At 42.5% G+C, this 18,464-nt stretch overlaps 1 protein-coding gene across 1 annotated transcript in view; it reads right to left on the bottom strand.

Moving 5' to 3' along the window:
* magixa (MAGI family member, X-linked a) overlaps nt 1-18,464 on the bottom strand; it is a 61,419-nt gene that overhangs the window by 8,356 nt on the left and 34,599 nt on the right. Inside the window, exons 11-19 of the mRNA XM_080898809.1 lie at nt 17,934-18,027; nt 17,194-17,365; nt 16,388-17,024; nt 15,944-16,007; nt 15,309-15,527; nt 14,553-14,831; nt 2,438-2,632; nt 1,605-1,681; nt 1,089-1,238 (exon numbers count right to left, since the gene is read on the bottom strand). Coding sequence (XP_080754935.1) covers nt 1,089-1,238; nt 1,605-1,681; nt 2,438-2,632; nt 14,553-14,831; nt 15,309-15,527; nt 15,944-16,007; nt 16,388-17,024; nt 17,194-17,365; nt 17,934-18,027 — 1,887 coding nt within the window. The remainder of the gene's footprint in view (nt 1-1,088; nt 1,239-1,604; nt 1,682-2,437; nt 2,633-14,552; nt 14,832-15,308; nt 15,528-15,943; nt 16,008-16,387; nt 17,025-17,193; nt 17,366-17,933; nt 18,028-18,464) is intronic.

The following is an 18,464-nucleotide window of genomic DNA, read 5'->3' as shown; positions in this document are numbered from 1 at the left end:
CTCAGAGCTGCAGGCACAAAGTGAAGCTCTGAATATTTCAGAAGGTTTAATATCACAAAGAACGACTTGACGGAGATCCTGAGTGATGTTTGTCTGAGTGGAAACGTCTCCGCTGCATTTCCTGCTGTTTCACTGTGCCCAAAGCTCAGCTCATATAGGAAACACGTTCAGACCCGATCCAGCATCAATCACACCAAGTCTCCACTTTTTCTCCACAAATCTGGCATCACCTTGAACCAGCCAAGAATTGGACTCTACAGACTTCCAAGCTTCCCAGTGGGACTGGACTTCCTTATATATCAGCAGCAGATCCTTTAAGTCCCCAGAAGTTTGTCAGACTTGTTCTCTAAACAAGTCTGAGGTGAGTCCTCACCCCTGCAGACTTGGACTGTCCCTACCTGACACCCAACGATGTTCACTTCCCCTGGAGGTCAGTGTTTTGGCTCAGCGGTGTCGTGTGTTTTAACAGTACCAGATATGACAGATCACAGAGAGCGTTTCTGCAGACGAATCATCAGTAGATTTAATAGAGCATCTCTGAATCTCTGCACAGCACAAACGCAGTAACACAGGCAGGCTTCTCTCCTGCAGCTCAGCAGGTAGAAGGTGTCATCTACTAATCGAACAGTTGACGGAAACTCTGAGAAAGTCCTGGATCAGACTCATGGTTTCACTGTCAGAGTTTATTCTACCGAGTCAGTAAAAGACTTCTCATCGCATTCGTTTCATCAGGACGCTGAAATATGTCCAAATGTTTTTAATGGATGCCTGTGATCGTCTGTTCACATTAATGTTTAAGGTGTACAGATTTGATTTTCCTCTCATATAGATTCACCTGCATTAAAGTATTAATGAAGGGTTTTAATTAGTAGGTTAGATTATTGTTAAAATAAATAAGAAAAAAACCCCCAATAAGACTTCCTGCACCTCTTTCACAATAAAAACAAGAATTCGGTCTCCTCACTAAGACTTTTGTTGTGAAACAGCTAATGACTGACACCTCAGCCTGAACCTAAATCTAAAATGATGAACAGGATTTTGCATTTTGCACCTGTATGTGTATTTAAATAGTACGAGTACACATGTACCTGTATCTTGTTGCTGCGCTGGGCTGGCCCCCCGTCCATCAGCCCGAGTACATACAGTCCCATGTTGTATTCACTGCCACCCCTCAGAGAAAAACCGAAACCCGTAGGACCTCGCTCCAGGTCCACGCTGTAGAACTTTGACTCCTCCTGCTGGACACAGACAGACAATACTGCAGATACTAAACAGTACTGCCTCTTTAATGACAGTCCCACAGTACAGCTGTCTTCCAGTGTAAACTTCAGACAATTTAGATGTAAATGTAGCACACAGCAGGAAGCAGTCTGCTTCAGACACTTTTGCACAGCTGGAAACACTTTCTGATTTAGGTGGTGCTTCCTGCACATCCTGTCCTCGGTAGGATGTGCAGAAAGTGGAACACCTACACCTGGTCATTTGTGCACTCACATGCACCACATGTCAAGACAAATTCAGGGCTGCAATTCATGCGTGAAGAAGGCTTAAGATGACAGTCGCCGATCAAAGTAATATTACAACAAAACAAAAGTTAAACCGACCTTTGACCTCCCTCTGGGTCCTTTTATCATCCGACCATCTATGTCCAGATCTGCGGCTTCGGTCAGGGAAGAGGAATCTGGAAGAAGTGAAAAAGACAATGAGAAGGGAGATGAGATGACTCTATTTACCATCACAGTAGATTTAAGAATTAGGCAATCAAGACGTGAAAGATAAGTGTTATCTTTCAGTACAAAATCTGTTAATTTAAGCAGTTTAGGAAAAATATTTCATCATCCATCCACTTTCGTAACTGCTTATTCAATTCAGGAGGAGCCTCAGCTGTCACAGAGGGAGAGGCAGAGATATTAAAGGCTGAAGCAATATTATTCTAAGGAAAATATTTTAGTGTCTGACTGGAGAGACATGGCTAGTGTAGCAGCCATACAAGTATAAGCTATAATACTGTGATGTCCTTGTGTCTAACTTTAGAGCTCTCTGTAAAGTATTTGATGTCCAAGCTCCACTTTCACAGGCTTAGCAGTAATTAGAGTTCAGTTTCTTTATGCAGTGCCATTTCACAACACCGGTCCCCTCAAGGTGCTTTATATTGTAAGCTACAGACCCTATATTATTATAAAGAAACCCCATCACACAACCGTCTTTGAGCTAGCATTTGGCGACAGTGGGAAGGAAAAACTCCCTTTTAACAGGAAGAAACCAGAACCAGCTGCACAGAAGCCCCGCCTGCTGCTCAGTTGCTTTGTTTACTTCAGGTAACCAATCAGAAGAAAGCTGGCTTAAAAGTGAAGCAAAGGAAGCTAAAAGGCTTATTTACAGTTACTGGCCTTACTGTAGGTATAAGTGTTTTTAGTGTATCTGTGTTTTTTCATACGGTGTCGAGGAGTGATGCTCAGCCTCAGTGTGTTCCCAGCTCTTCTCAGGATCTGGGCCAGGTCTCGGTGCTGTAGACCTGCGACCGGCCGACCCTCCACCGCCTCCAGCTGGTCTCCGGGCTGGATCTGCCCGCTGCGAGCCGCCGGGCTGCCACGACGCACCGTCACGAACCGGTGAGACATCAGCGATGGGGCTGGAGAAAGGAGAGAAAGAGGTCACATGGTCAGACATCACCTGGACAAATCATGATATTTTTGGTACAGACTGCTGAGTTGAAATGACAAATAAGAACACTGAAACCTGCCAAATATTTTTCCAAAAAGTACAATTAACGATTAGGACAGGATTTACTCAGAACTGTGAGACTTTAGCCGACGCTGTGTATTCTCTCCTTGCTGCTGTGTAATAATACATGTGCTTCACTTTTAATAATTGAGGCCTGTTCACTCTGCTTGGCTGAACTACCAGCTGGTGCAGCTAAATAAAGGAGCAGAAAGACCCACAGTCAAACCACATTAACACCAACTGCAGGGTGTTGGTATGACCTGTGGTGGTCACATGACTGTTGTCTATCAGCACAGAGTAGAAACAAAGAAACAAAGACTCGCACACAGCAGTGATCTGGTTTTCACTCCTGTATGACACCCAAAGGCGTCCTGTGAGGGCAGGATCGATGCCTAAACACTGTCACAGAAACGTGTTGGTGAGGTTGGACAGAGCAACGTTTGAGTATAATGTACACTTGCCTGTAATTGTAATTTTGTCCTCAAAACTAAGACTAATGGTGCACCTGATTAAAGTAGCCCTGCCCACCTGCCAAGACATAAAGACTGGGACTCTGGCAACTTTAGTTCCCATTTCTAGCATGAAGAGAAAGTGATGCAGGCAGTAGCAGTGTTAGTGGGGAGGAGGGAAACCACAGCACAGTACAACGTGCACTATTTCTAAACAGAAAACTGAATCAAACTGAAAACCTTTGACACAAATTTCCTAAAGAAAGTACTCTTTGAGTTGCTTTAACCTTTGTAAAGTTGCTGCACATGTGCAATCCGCTCTGCAACCCACCTCCACCCCAGGCACTCCTGCTATGGCCTTTTCTGAATGAATCCATGTCGTGTTGTTACTGACGCCTGTTCTGTGTGCTGTGCTTCTGCGCTCCTTGCCTCTGGGGTTTTCACATATGTACATGGAAGGGCAGGATAGCGTGCTCTCCCTGCGTCATGCATTTCCATGTCAGCGCAGGAAGCCATAGTCGAGCCATGCTACCAAATAGGGAAGGGAATTGATAAGAATATAGTGATTCTGATTCCATTATCAATATCATTTATCGACTTGATTCCTTATCGATTCTCATTGGGTTGAGCCACCACCAAGCAGCAATAAAGAAATAATATTCATGCAAATTAATTGCATGCTGTAGTCAAATGTTTGTGCGTGTTATTTCACCTCTTTGTTATGATCAGTGTTGGAGTTGTTACTCAAAAAAATCATTATTACGCATATTACACAGAACACTTTTCTTAAAAATGATGCAGTTATGTACTCCCGGGAAAAAGTTCTCATTACACTCGTTACTTTCATGTTACTCTGTAATATGGCTGAAGCACAATGTCTCATTATCACCATTTAAAAATATAAACCTGAGGCTACAACCCCACACCAACACAAGTCCCTAATGAGGACACACACGTCTCTAAGATCTTTCTCTTTGTAGAATATAAAGCTGTCTCGGCAGATGCTTGCATCGAAGTTGTGTTAGCAGCATAATGCGGTTGTTTCTGTCCTGGATGCAGTTTTACACTTTACCATTTATCTCGTCCTTTTGTGCAATAAAAATAAATGTCCACATCCACACTCCAGACTGTGTCACTATTTTCCTCCTCTGGCACGCGAACTGACATCAGCTAATTGTAGTGCGAGTGCAGGAACCAATAAGCAGGATCGATAGGACCTGGACTACTGGGTACCGGTTTCCTACAATAGCCAGTGCTCCCATCCCTACTATCAAATATAAATATATATTTAAATTTGTCACAGTGGAGGCACTCTGAGGTGCGCCTATCTGAGCACGTTCATCAATCACTGGTGGACTTTGCACCAATACTAAATCTTGTTTAGAACCAGTTAATCTCAGCTCGATCCTGCTCTGAACTTTTTTCCTTTTTAATCACTAAACTGAGGGAAAAACATTTGTAGGAGTTTGTTTTTGTAACAGCCAAGTTCACCAATGTAGTGTTTAAAGTCATTTCTGGAGATTCACACTGGTCAGAAGTTAAGCTAACCTTAAACCAAAGATGTAGCATTAAATTATTTACCTGTTCAAGTCCCCATAGTGTGGTATCACATACAGAATTATGCCTTTGTATTATTTCTATCGTAACACGCATACTAAGTGCACATAAACTAAAGCTGAAGCTCGAAACCAAATCTAAAACCTTAAAAATCCTTTTAAATGTCTGTTTTAAAGTGAGGACAGTCCTCACAAAGACACACACACACACACACACACACACACACACACACACACACACACACACACACACACACACACACACACACACACACACACACACATTGATCCAAGCCAGTGTTGAAATCTCTGGGAGGGAGGACCATGGGGGGAAATTCTGAGAAAGATTTTCTAGCTCAGAGACACTAATCATTGAATCGCTGAGAACAAAGAAAATGGAAGACAAACGAAAAAGAAAAAAAACGTTTCCGGTTGAACAGACTGCGTGGTCACATGACCAGCAAATACACAAACCGATGACCCTGAAACCACCACCGAGTCCCAACTCCTGACTGTGTGCAGAGTTTCAGGTTGTAAAGTCTAGGAGATCAAACAGGAAGTGACTGAAGGCCAGAGAGCTCACCTGATTACAGTAACCTGCTCACATGACCCAGTTTAACAAAGACAGTAGCTGTTAGGGGTATGTAGAACAAAAACACTGCATATTGACTGACTTATGATGCACAAAACAGCCATAAAAATAGCAAAAAAATGGGCGCAACCACTTGTAAAATGAGCAAGTGACACAAAATGACTAAAAGGAGATTAAAAAATGATAACGGCAACAATAAGAAATGAGCACAAAGATATGCAATATGGGCAAAGATGACCAAAAAGCAACAAAAAGCAGTCATAGAGAAATAAAATACAGATATAAAAAGGTACAAAAATGAACAAAAGGGTTCCTATGTAGAGCATAAATTTATAAAGTTGAAAAATTATGAGCTGAAATGAACTTTTATACACATAATATTTCTAAATCACCTGTTGGCTGGTTCAGTGCACACTATGAATGGACAGGATATAATCTGGTATAAAAATATATATTGAAAATATTAAAAATGCAGCTGGCTTTTATCACTGACTCTGGCGGATTAACGTACTACTTCAAATGAAGCTGAAAGTTAATTACAGAGGCTGCCCTGACGTGAGAAAACCTGCATGAGAATTTTTCGTGCTGCCGTCGACCTGCAGCTCAGACACAGCCTGAACAAATAAACTGGCCTGCACTCGGCAGGACTGCGATGTAAACAGGATTCACAGAGAATGGACTGAAGCAGGACAAAAATCCCACCTGCTCCTTTAAAGTCACTTTAAGAAGCTTTAAAATATCAAAGAGGCAAAAGAGTGTGTATTTAATGCTGTTTAAACACACGGTGTAGGAGGGTGAATGTGAGCGTGTGAGCTGATAAGAAAGTGCTGAGATCACTGTGTTCAGTCAGTGGAGGAGGCACCGCGAGGCTACAGAGAGAGAAATATGCTTCAGTGAAGCAGAGGAGGAGAAGTGTGATAATATCCAGGCTGACAGCTGCAGGCAGAGAGCGATGAGAAAAACCCAAAACTGATAAACAGTCACTGCAAATCTTTGTGTCTTTTGTATTTCTGTGCACACATCTGTCTCCATGCCTTTGCCTTCAATGCATATCCAGTTGCTTCTTACTGGACGATAGCAGCCTGGTCTCACAGGTACTATGAGACCATAGTTTCTATACACAGTCTCACATTTTCAGAGGACAAAGCAGTTTCATGGTCAGGCCCGCTTCTTTGTTACTTGATTACAAATGAAGCAGACATCAGAAATTTACTCAAAGTGCTGAATTTGTATTATAGAGCTTTTCACTGTAAAGAAGAGAGAGAGCAAGTAAAAAATCAACAGTCTGGTAAAATCAATGAATGGACTGGCCTGAAGTGCATGATCACAGAATTCTTTCCATTGTTCAGAAAAACTATTTTACAACATCTAACCATGTCAAGAACACTCTCGGGGCGTGTCATTGTCACTGGTGGAACTGGGTCACTGGTGTTCATTAATCACGTGACTGCTGATAGCAGTCATGAATTATGAAGTGTATATGGTTATACGCTCTGCTCAGATTAGGACAGATCCTTCAATGACCCAATAACAGCAGCTGCAGACAGTAAAAGCAACCCAAGAGTTTCTCAAGGTGAAGAAATGGAATTAACAGCCAGTCAGCTGATCTCAACCCAACAGGGCAGCTTTTCAGTTATTAAATAGAAAACAGAAGGCAGAGAGACCCACAAGCAGCAACTGAAGGTGACGGCAGTAAAAACCTGTAAAAATGCAGCATTTGGTCTTGTTTTCATTCAAGTATTAAAAACATTCAAAATCATTTTAACTTGTTTACTTTTAAGTCTCTAAAAATTTGGGGATGTGCATAAAAATATCCAAATATTCCCAAAAAGTTCATGCAAAGGTTTTTCTAAAACCCTTGAAATAAAGCTGAAACTCACACGTCTGCACTCACATCTTAATTGTCTGATGTAAAACCAACCGTGGTGGTTTACAGATACAAAAACTGTGTCCTCTACAAATCATAGCCCCCCCCATCCCAGAGGATAAAGTCCTGTGTGTCTCCTAATGACAGTGCCCCGTGTTCCCTCTTGGTCCACTGAACAATGTATTTTTTAGGCTCTGGTAAAGTTTTGCCGTAAAAACAAAGTAGAGACTAAGTAAAGACCAACCTCCTTTTCAGCTTGACACATCACGTCAACAGTTTCACACAAGTCTCTTGTTTTCGATGTAGGGTGGGGGTAAAGTGTGGGACCGAAACTACAAGTTAAAGAACTTAAATTATTGAAGAAACTATAAAAAAACTTTAAAAATTGTGCCAAAAATCCATAAATCAAACTTCTATTCAGCCGTTTTTTCTGCTCAAACATACAACTATTTCATATGTCCTGACATGTACTTCTGGACATTTCCTTCTCCTTCCGTGTGAGGCCTCTCTGGGTCTGACTCCATGAATCATGTATGAGAACATTTGCTAGATCACTTTCTCCAACCACAGTTCTGACTCCAGATGTGCTGCACAAAGAAAACCAATAAAATATTAACCTGTTGAGGAAAAATTCAGCTTGATATCTCAAAGTAACTAAACATTCATGATTTTCACCACAACACCACAACCAGCACCACGATCCAGACTCTTTGGTCAGGCGGCTCATCGTGTTTTTGTTTATTTACTGTCCTTGTGGTAAACTCTGATGCAGTTTTCTGTGTATGGCTCAGAAAAGATGCTGTTTGGTTGTTTGGGGTTTGAATATAATACCAAAAATGATTTACTGACGTTGTTATGCTGCCAAAAGACCCTCCTGTGCCTGCACACAGAATAAATCCTCATCATAAGACCTCTTCCACATTCCTCAAACATCACACATACCTCCTGTCTGCCCACATGAACCCAGGTGCTTTTCTGCTGGTGCAGAGTCGCAAACAAGTCCGCTCTGCCTTCTCTCTAAAAGGCTAGAGGCCATGTTAACATATCAACATCAACACATAACAGCTAGCTTCATGACACTCATCACATTTTCCTGTCATTTGATGTTTTGTTATCACCAGCTGGCATTTTATAAATGAAAAAAAAAAGAAAAAAACTCAGTAGTTTTCTGCACACTGCTGCTTTAAATTAATTTTTACTCAAGCCCAGGTTATTTGTGTGTGGGACTTATAAAGTCTTATTTGGTATTCATAATCCTGCAAGTAAGTGGCTCCTGATTCTAGACCTGCGACACTGGAACTTTTCCCCCCGGATAAGACACGCTGCTCTGACTGTTGAAACATGAATAATTGTATTTCAGATTAGGCTCTGGCTCTAAACCAGCCTTAGGAGTGAAAAACAACCCCAGGAGACACAGTTACATGTTGGGGAAGCACACAAAGAGCTCTTGGAAAAAACAAAAACCTAAATTCATTTTGTATCTGCTGAGTTTTCTATATTCAATATGTTCCACAATTTCATATCCATCTATATCTACAGTTCACATGTCTGTAGCTCATGAGGTAGAACAGGTAATCCACTAATTGGAAGGTTGGTGGTTCGAGCCCGGGGTGACCGAGGGACTCTGATGTGTTCATTGTGTAAATGTTCGATAGTGCTTCTATAAATGGGTGAATGATGCACGTTGTATAAAGCACTTAGACTGCTTCAGTAGAAAAGCGTTATTTAAGAATCAGTCCTCACAATATTGCAGTTTGAAGTCTCAAAACATAAAATATAGTACGGAAAATTTCCCAAGGCGTTCCCGAGCCAGCTGAGAGATGTAATTTCTTCAGCATGTCCTCCATCTACCCCGGGGTCTCCTCCCAGTAGGACGTGCCAAATATCCTCACCTATGAGGCACCCAGAAGGTGCTGGAGTCACTTTATGTGCGCCACAACCAATTATTGTTTTTTTGTCAGCATTATCATTGCCCTGCTCACTGATTTAGTCCCACCTCCGACTGGCTTCAGAAGGCTCACCTGCACATATATAAAGCCAGCCTACAGGTCCAGCCCTAAAGAGCAACATGGGGCCCCCCATCTGCAGGAGGGGCTGTCGGAGCATCCTCAAAGTCAGGTAGTTACCACATGAACAGCAGGAGCACCTATTATTACACTTTATTCCAATCATATTGAATCCAATAACTAAAGTCATGCTTCTCCCACTAGTCGCCATGGGTCATGAGCCTGAACCATGAAGTGGCAAATTATAATCTGTACTTTTACACACATCAGTTCACACAGTTTCAGTAAACTCAGCCTCACACAGAGTCCTGAGGTTCAAATATGTTTGTCATCACTTTTATGACAGATTATAGCAGTGTCATAGCAGAATGTTTGCAGTGATTTTATTGATGCTTCCCATTTATATACAGACTATAGCCTCTAATTTAATATAAATACTCAAATATGACCACATGTAACCAAGTAATACCAGCACGCGTCACTGCAGCACGACATAACTGAATTCTATGTGTTTAGAAAGTCAGAGTTATGCTAATAAACAGATTTTGTCAGCAGCGCAATAAGCAGATGATGTCTGAGTATTAATATTTGGAGTTTTATGCTGTGGGACTTTTACGGGTGAATGGTTAAATACATGAGGATGTTTCTCGTTGCGAGGACGTTGAGTCTGTAGCTCACCTTGGGAGAGCTTCAGAAGACTGCTAGAGCACAGGTGAGAGTTCAGGTTCAGGGTAAGAAGCACGTTAATGCATCATGTACAGGAAGTCCTCACAAGTGCTGAAAGACAAATGTGTGTGTCTGTCCAATTTCATAGTCCAATAAGCCTGAAGTCACCTGCGCTCCAGTTTGTCAAACACACACAGCCCAGCTCATAATTCTGCTGAATTATGGATTAAAGCTACTATTAATAGAAAGTTTAACATCTCCTATTCCGAATGCTAAAGCACGAACAGACGCATTCACACTCGACACACGACCGCCTCGGGAGCACAGGCTGACGTTTTTTCAGAAATTCTTTGAGTCACGGCATTCCTCTGGGAATCATGGGAGCTTTGCTGTTCATAGTGTGACTGGAATGGGACAGGAAAGAAGTCAGCATGTATAACAACGGGTCAGTTTTTAAATAAGGACACGTAATGCTCATCACTATGTATCATTTTTGGTCCTTTTGGCTATTTGGTGGTTGTTTCCAGCCAAAGATGGATCTGGCCACAGTGATGTCACCCATTGGTTAACCCTGTAAAACCCAACCCATCAAGAAATAGCCAGAAAATTTAGATTTTTTTGGAACTGGGATGATTATTAACCCTTATAACAAAATTCACTTCTTTTTTTTTTGCTATATCATGTTTATGATTTGACATTTGATACATTGGCAGTTTTTGGCAACTTTTTATTAGCAAAAATGTTCATTTTAGACAAAAAAAAAAAAAAAGAGTTTGGTCAATAACATTTTGAAATTATGGCAAGTATTGATCATGTTGATGCGATAGAGGTCTCAGAAACTCATCTATCAAATATGATACAAAGGGTTAATGAGGCCCTCTTGCTGCTGACTGATTCTGCTATTACCATCTTTGGATGCTGAAGCCAAACAAGGGGTCACATGTGACTGAAAAACCCAGGGATGCTGCACGCTCATGGTGAAAATATATTTATTTGTCCCTTTGACTTTAAATGGAATTATAATTTACAACTCAATGTTGTTTCTTTTCAGTGAGGCTTGAAATTAGCAACTGAGACCAGAAATTCATTAGAAAAGCGTTTACATTTTCTCAAACCTCCGTACAACATGACTTCTTTTTGATGTCAGAATGATCCAGGATATTATAAATAATCTTTTATTTAACTATCATTCATAATTAAAAACACAGAGATGGAAAATGAGAGGAATAGTTGAACTATAAGGATTAATACGGGCTACATATATATTCTCGTGTTAATTTTGGGACTCCTTTAACAGTGAACCACAGCTGGAAATAGACAGCACATCTGGACACAAACAGGCCGGCAGATGAAGCTAAGCTCTGAGTGAATTTCAAAGGGTTATGTCATGAAGATTTAATATTACATAACTTACACACAGGCGCACACATTGTTTTAATATTGTCAGAAAACAGCAAAGGTAACAAAAATTAAAGAACTATTTAATTAAAAATTGAAATTTGCTACCAAGCTCATCCTTCAGCCCTGTGCATGTTTGCATTACTGATGATGTGGGAACATACAGTAAAAACCACATCATACAGTCTGAGCCACAGTGAGGACCAGACACCTCACAAAGGTCTAAACTCAAACTGGTCCACACACGCGCACGCGCACGCGCACACACACACACACACACAATAACGGCACATAGTTTCAATGAGGTGAAACTATTTCAGACATTCCTGAGAGCTGATACAGATTGAGGAGGAGAACAAGGAGACAGGAATAAAAGGGAGAAGGATTTAGATTAAAGAGGGAGCAAGGGAGGAAACAGATTCATAGTAGCTGGAGAGAAACATGTTACCAGCTCTGACTACATTCAAGTGTTTCTTCCAGATGCTGCAGTAAGTGAAAGCCTGTTATTTTGTCCTGTACACTGTGGACTCTGATGCCACTGACACCCAGAAACAGAAACAGTTATTGCTGCCACTGCAACTGTATTTTCACAAAACTTCACTTTCCCTTTTGTGTGGTGGACAAACATGAATCAGTGGACTCCTCAGTATCTAATCTGATATTACTTTTTAGTATCAACTGGAAGCTTTGAAGAATCTCACATTAGATGAGAATCATCAAACATAAAGAAGCAGCATGTGGCTCTTTAGATGAGAAAGAAAACATTTAAGTTGCAGATTCATTTATTTTCTTAATAAGCTAGTGTTGGTTAGGGTTCAAATGTACTGCTTTATGTAGGTTTTTCCATTATTATGCAAACCCAGGACAAAACTCATTTAAGATAACAGTGTTGAAAGGCAACAACTTCTAGTTTCTGAAATGATTCTTCTTATGCAACCTCACCCCAACAATAAATGGTTCACAGGCGATCTGGTTAGAGCCTGTAGTCAGATGACAAAAAACCCTGTTAAAAAAAACTTTACTAGGGAACAAAGCACAAGAGGAGCAGGCTGTGAAAACTTGTTCCACAGCAGTGCACGTACAAATTCAGGAGTACCTTTGACCCACACACAGCAGGACTCTAAATCAATACGGCTCAGGCACAGACACGATGATGGACGGACCTCCCAGAAACCAAGTCAGCCTTGAATTTAGAAGAAAGCTTAAAAATCCAAACTAAACTTACATTTGGAGTCCTTGACAGTTTTCAGAGCTGACTGCAGTCGCTCCAACATGATGGATAATTCAGACCTGAACCGAGCCGAGACCTCAACAATGCTCTGTCCTTGTTTCTCTGTCCTCACTGTTTGTCCTTCTGTCTCTCTGTGCTGTCTGCGTGAAGCAGGTTGCGGCTCTAAAAGCAGGAGCTGGACTGAGTGAGCTGAGCTGCAGTGAGTGATAGAGGGACAGTCAGAGGGGGCGGGGCTTATGCAGAGCAGATAGCGGTGGGAGGGAAATTACTCATGTGGAGGGGAAGGAATGCTAACAGTGGAGATGATTGTTATATTTCCAAAGGAGGAGGTGCAGTGGAGTGCTGTGTATCATTGTCGCTCAGTTCTCTGTTCCTTCCAGCTGAATGCCGACCAGAGAAGCTCAGGTGCAGCTGAAATCAACCAGAGAGTCGCCACAAACCCAGCTGTGGAAAATCCCTCAGTGCTTTTGCACAGCTACTGTACTGTATCCAGCTTCTGCTGCTTTTTGTGTCAGCTCCACCACAGTTTCAGGAGGAGGGAATCTTGGACTGCATTTATGTATTACTGTGCTGCTTTTATCTGAAAGCTTTAACTCCTCCCTGTACACCCGCGGCTTGTTTACATGTGAAACGAGTTGCTTATTAACCCAAACTAAACTGTGATATGCAAATCTAGTGCCCAGGGTTATAGTTACTTATAAGCTAAGTGCTCTTGTTTTGTAATTATTACAAGTAACCTTTATTTTATTGCAGCTGAGTGCCTTAAAATCACAGCAGACACGTATAAACATCAGTAAGGTAACTCTGGCCTGAGGCTGACGAAGCCATTTTTCTCAGCTTCTATTGTAGCCAGAATGTACAGAAGGAACATAATGGATATCCGGTTCAAAACTTCCTGTTTCTCCTCTGGTCCTTTTTAACCAATACAGATAAATTTTATCTGCATGCACCAAAGCTTGTTCAAACAGAAACCAAAAATGTACCAGTATAAAAAGTCTTGCCCTTCCCTCCAAAATCAGATGTTTGTTTATTTGAATATGAACTTGAACTCTGGATCGCTGGTGAACAGTAGGCTTGAAAAACAATTTTCAAGTTTCCATCATTTATTTATTTATTTTTTTCATCCTATATCTTCAGAGAGATTGAAGGATTTCAATAGGTTTTATTTTTAACCCATTTCAAGTGTCAGTGGGTAACATTTCCAACTCTGTGATCCAGCCCACTGAATTCCTTTACTTTTAAATTACCCACTTCCCCTCGGGCTAAGTAGAGAGGTTGTGTTTCTTACTTATGCATCACATATATTACCAAATGAAAGTCCCTTTCAAGTCCAATAGCTCTCTCCACTAATTGACTGCCTGCTTTTTCTAACAGTTTGATTTGTCGCCATTTAGTGATCAATGGAAATAACTTGTTTGCTTTCTCTTCTTGTTTTGGATGAACAGTCAAATTTTCTTTTTGCTGGAAGAATAATATCGCCACAATTTAACCACTAGACCATCTAAACAACATTTGCTTAATGATAATTTGAAGCAGTTGTTTTTCTATTGTCCGTTTCAGGTATATTCTTCTTGAATCCTGTTTCTGTTGTACTTCTTTGTGCGTCACACACAGGAATGTCAAACTAGGACGGATAAAGTGAGGAAAATAATCTACGATACTAAACACAGACCAGGGGCCCAAAGGGGAGGTTAACAAGCAACACAAGCAGACTGAGGGTTTAAATAGAGGCATGATGTCATTAGGGAGAGAGAACACAGCTGGGGGAAACAAGGCACAGGTGAACAAAATCAAACTAATGAGACGAATGGGAAATAAAGCTAAATACATGGCACAAGAGACAGCACCAAAATACAGTACAAAGTAATGACACAGAAAAAGACCTAACACAAAGACTAAGCCTGGATACGAGGAAACAGGGAGCACAGGGGAGGTAAAAACAAACTGAAAACTCCAGGACCTAAATATAACCTCAAAAGATGACCTAAAATACAAAACTCAATCATATAACAGGCGGTGACGCCGACAGAAGCTGGACATACGGAGGACTCTTTGCCACTCACCTCCACTCACTTCCTGAGAGGCGATAACAAATCCAAAGCCTTCTCCTTGTCGCCTCCTCAGCTCCACATCCACTGACTTTACTCCTCCTCCTCTTCCATCCTTAGGAACGGCTCCTAGTCCGCCCTCTCTGAGTGCAGGAGGTCCGCCGGCACTCTCCTCCACGCCCAACAAGTCACGTGGCTCTAAGGTCAGCGTCACAGGAACTGAGTCCAGGAAGCTAGTGCTCTGGATGAGGGCCGAGGCTGGAGGTCCGTTAGGCGTCTGGGCAGGAGGGGCACCTAAGGATTCAGTTCAGCTTTATTTGTATTCAGTCACAACATCTGTCATCTCAAGATGCTTATAGCTAAGAATTAGGCGACACTGTGGGTGCAACGGGACCCACATCATCTAAAAATGATCATTCTAAAGAAACCTGGCATTTTGGATTTGCTTGGAAAGCACAAGATTTGTTAAATGATTCCCTTAATAAATGATTTTCCTTTGCCTCTTTCTGGCTTTCTCGCTTTACAACAAAAAGTATTTTACTTAAATATTTACACAGCCCATCATAGTTAAGTAGAAATATGTAGAAGTGTAGAAATGTGCTGAAATATCTGCCTTTTGTTTTCCAATTTTCTGTTAAATAATAAATGCATTTATTATTTTCCTCTGCAGAACTGGGAAATCATGTCACTTATACACCAACAAAAACAGCTACTGGCACAGTCGCCACTCACTTAGCAGCACACCTCACTACTACTCTTGGATGCTTTTACCTTGGTGGTTCCCTGCTGCTGGTAGTTGCCCCTCCTGGGGACTCTCAAGGGCCAAGCCAGCCTGGCTGAGTGGGGGAATACCCCCCACCAAGGCACCCGTGGACGGGGAAGGCATGTCGGCTGAAGTGTTGGGGTGGGAGGAGGAAGGGCCGGTCATTCCGTGCGGGATGATGAGGCGTTTGTAGATGTTGGGGGTGACGACTGGGGAGGATACGGGAGCTGACGGAGGAAAGAGTAAGCCCTTAAGTTCTCATTATGTCATATAGATATGATCTAAAGTTAAGCAGTTAATCAAACCAGTTAACCAGTTAAAGTTAACCAAACAGTGAGTGACAATAGAAATTAAGTCTAAGCCTCCCGATGTGAAGGCATTCAAAATGAAAACACATTATTGGCCATTTCTGCATGCTTATTTACATTCTAGGAATTGCTGGATAACCTATGCTGTTCAATAACATTGATTAGTTTGCACCAAATATAACCAGTGTCAAAATGCATAAACATTTATGACACAATCATTGGCTGATGAGACGAAGACATCCTGCAGCCTGAGCCCGACATACTTAGATTTGCATTGGTGTTATTAACAGTCACAGTCATCAGTGAATCAGGGTTGGGGTAACGGGCGTATCTACCTCCTCTGTAGACCAGAAGTACAACCTCTCCCTGCTTGGTGTGTTCCTGCAGCACTCTCTGCACCTGAGGAAGGAAACAAACTCGTGTTTATTACTTCTGATGGAACTTCTTTAGTGTCAGATCTGTTCCTCACTCATCACGTCACATTAGACATCGGTTAGTTTTCATTAACCAATGGCTATGTCTGTCAGTAGTAACAAGGAGGGCTTAGGCAGGTAAACTACTGTGATGAGGATTTCTTTTTTAGGTTAAACAGGACCATCTCTCTTTCCTTGACACACAGAAATAAAACACCTCTAGGATATACGGAGAAATATCCACAAAACTCCCATGAGCACCTATGAGAGCTTCCCTCTTCCCAAAGACCAACTGTTCACTGCTGAGCTAACGTCAGTCAGAATATCAAGGTCGAGCGAGGTGATAAAGCCATGAAAATCTTTTACCTGGGAGAAGCTGAAGCTTTGGACGTCTGCTCCATTGATCTTCACTATAATGTCTCCTGACTGCAGCGACAGGCACTGCCTCCGATCCCAAACCCGCCTGACTACTGCCTGTTGACCCCCATTTCCTCCTGCTGTCACACTGAACCCCAGTCCCCCGCTCTCACTGCGGCTGAGAGCCACCGGCACGAGCTCCCCGCCGTGGGCTGTCCCCGGGGACCCGGCTCCAAGGGGGAGCACCAATCCCGGGTTTCCTCTGGATGCTGTGGAGGGTGCTTGGTGATTGGCCGGGCACCCGTTAAAGCCACAGGGTGGGATGTCTCTGGGTGGGGTCAGAGCGAGGGAGGTCTGAGGCATCAGTGGGCGATGCACAGGCGGACCAGGAGGTGTAGAAGAGGAGGGGGTGTTGTTTGTGCTGCTGGAGCTGGTGGAGTTTTGGAGGAGGCCCGTCTCGGGCTGAGAGAGCGCAAGTTTGGTAAGAGTGTGTGAGGATGAAGAAGTGATAGGGAGCGTGGAGGAGGATATGGGGAGCGTGGATGTGGACAGGTCACTCTCTGAGGACTTGGAGCTCTGATGTTGGAGAAGGGAAGTGGAAGAGAGGGCGGGGAGAGTGTTGCTGTTGTAGCGAATCAGAGAAGACCTGTGAGGAAGAGCAGAGTGGAACAGGCTGAGCACCATTACTTCTGAGATCACTGCTAAAGCTGCGCAGGATTTTTCCCAAAGGACAGAAGAACCTTTGAGGTTCGTTTTCACAAAAAGAATCCGGGAAGCACCACGATGTGTGAGGTACTGCTGATGCCCTCACTGACCTTCGAGTTCCTGCATTGGATAGGCCGCCATCAGAGTCACTGTGATTGGTAAGCGTCCTCTCCGCTGGGTGTGGTGGACCCAGTGGGGTATCAGAAGACGTGGGGGTGGGTGGGCCCGTGAGTCCATTTGTCATTGGCTGAGTGGCATAAGAGGGCGGGGTTTGTGCCAGGCCTGGATTATAGAGAGAAGAAGATGAATCTGTTAATTTGTGTTTTATTTTTAACAGCTGTCAGAGAAAAGCAAAGTTCTTAGGTTCAACTCTGATGTGATGTGTTCTTTTACATGAGCTATAAATAAGTTCAGAGAGCGAGACAATGGGACCCTCCACGCAGACACGGCGACGGGTCCCACAGCAGGATAAGCCATTGTGTTTTGTTTATCTTATTTTGATAACTTTCTCACTTTGTAGAGACTTTTCATTGTAAACTCTCGCGCTTTTGTTCTGCCTTTGGAGGCCTTTGATCGGCTTTCCAACAAGAAATGTTAAATACCCCCGCTGGGACCCCTGAGCCGGCAGCTCATTACATCATCCTCCCTGGCTACAAATAGCAGAAATTAGTAAAATTACAAAATAATCGTTGTGTTTTTACAATCCTTTATTATTTGTTAATGTGCCACATTATTATGCAGTGAATTAAAATAAATTATTAATGTTTCTAAATTAAATTTGTATCACACAGCTGTGATGAGAGTAGAGGACTGTAAATGTAAACCATGTGGTTTCCACGGTTGCTCTGACCTGGCGTGCTGCCGTTGGCGTCCAGAGTGCGGCTGTAGGTGAGGTGCGTCAGGCCTCGGCTCAGGTTGCCGGACTCGCTGGGGGTCTGCGGCTGCTGAAAGGTCGGATATGAGGTTAGACACTTTTCCCCTGGTAGTGTATGTCCCACGAGTGGAGCCCACCTCACAGATGAACCACTGATTTAAGGGTCTAAATATTTGCACGGCTCACTTTTAAATGGCTGTGCAAGTCTTCTCAACCCCAATTATTAAAGATTGGCTGTCTGCATTTGCAAAACAAGAACAAGACACGATAACTCATTGTTTTTATCTCGGCTCTGCTTAATTTTGTCTCTGCTTGTTTGTATAAAGAGGAAATGTTAGTGTGTGCTAAAAGGCAGCTATTTCTTGTATTTTATGCCTGTTTTTACTGGCTGTGAAGTCATTGATCTCTTACACAGGCCTTAAAGTTTCCCACAGCAGGCAGAAGAGGAGTCATGGGGAATCTTTTAACTTGAAAGCACTGAAATGTTTCACCCTCTCTATGGGAAAA

Source organism: Rhamphochromis sp. 'chilingali' (genome assembly GCF_963969265.1).
Source record: "Rhamphochromis sp. 'chilingali' genome assembly, chromosome: 12".
Classification (NCBI taxonomy): domain Eukaryota; kingdom Metazoa; phylum Chordata; class Actinopteri; order Cichliformes; family Cichlidae; genus Rhamphochromis; species Rhamphochromis sp. 'chilingali'.
This window is presented reverse-complemented; position numbering and strand designations above follow the sequence as displayed.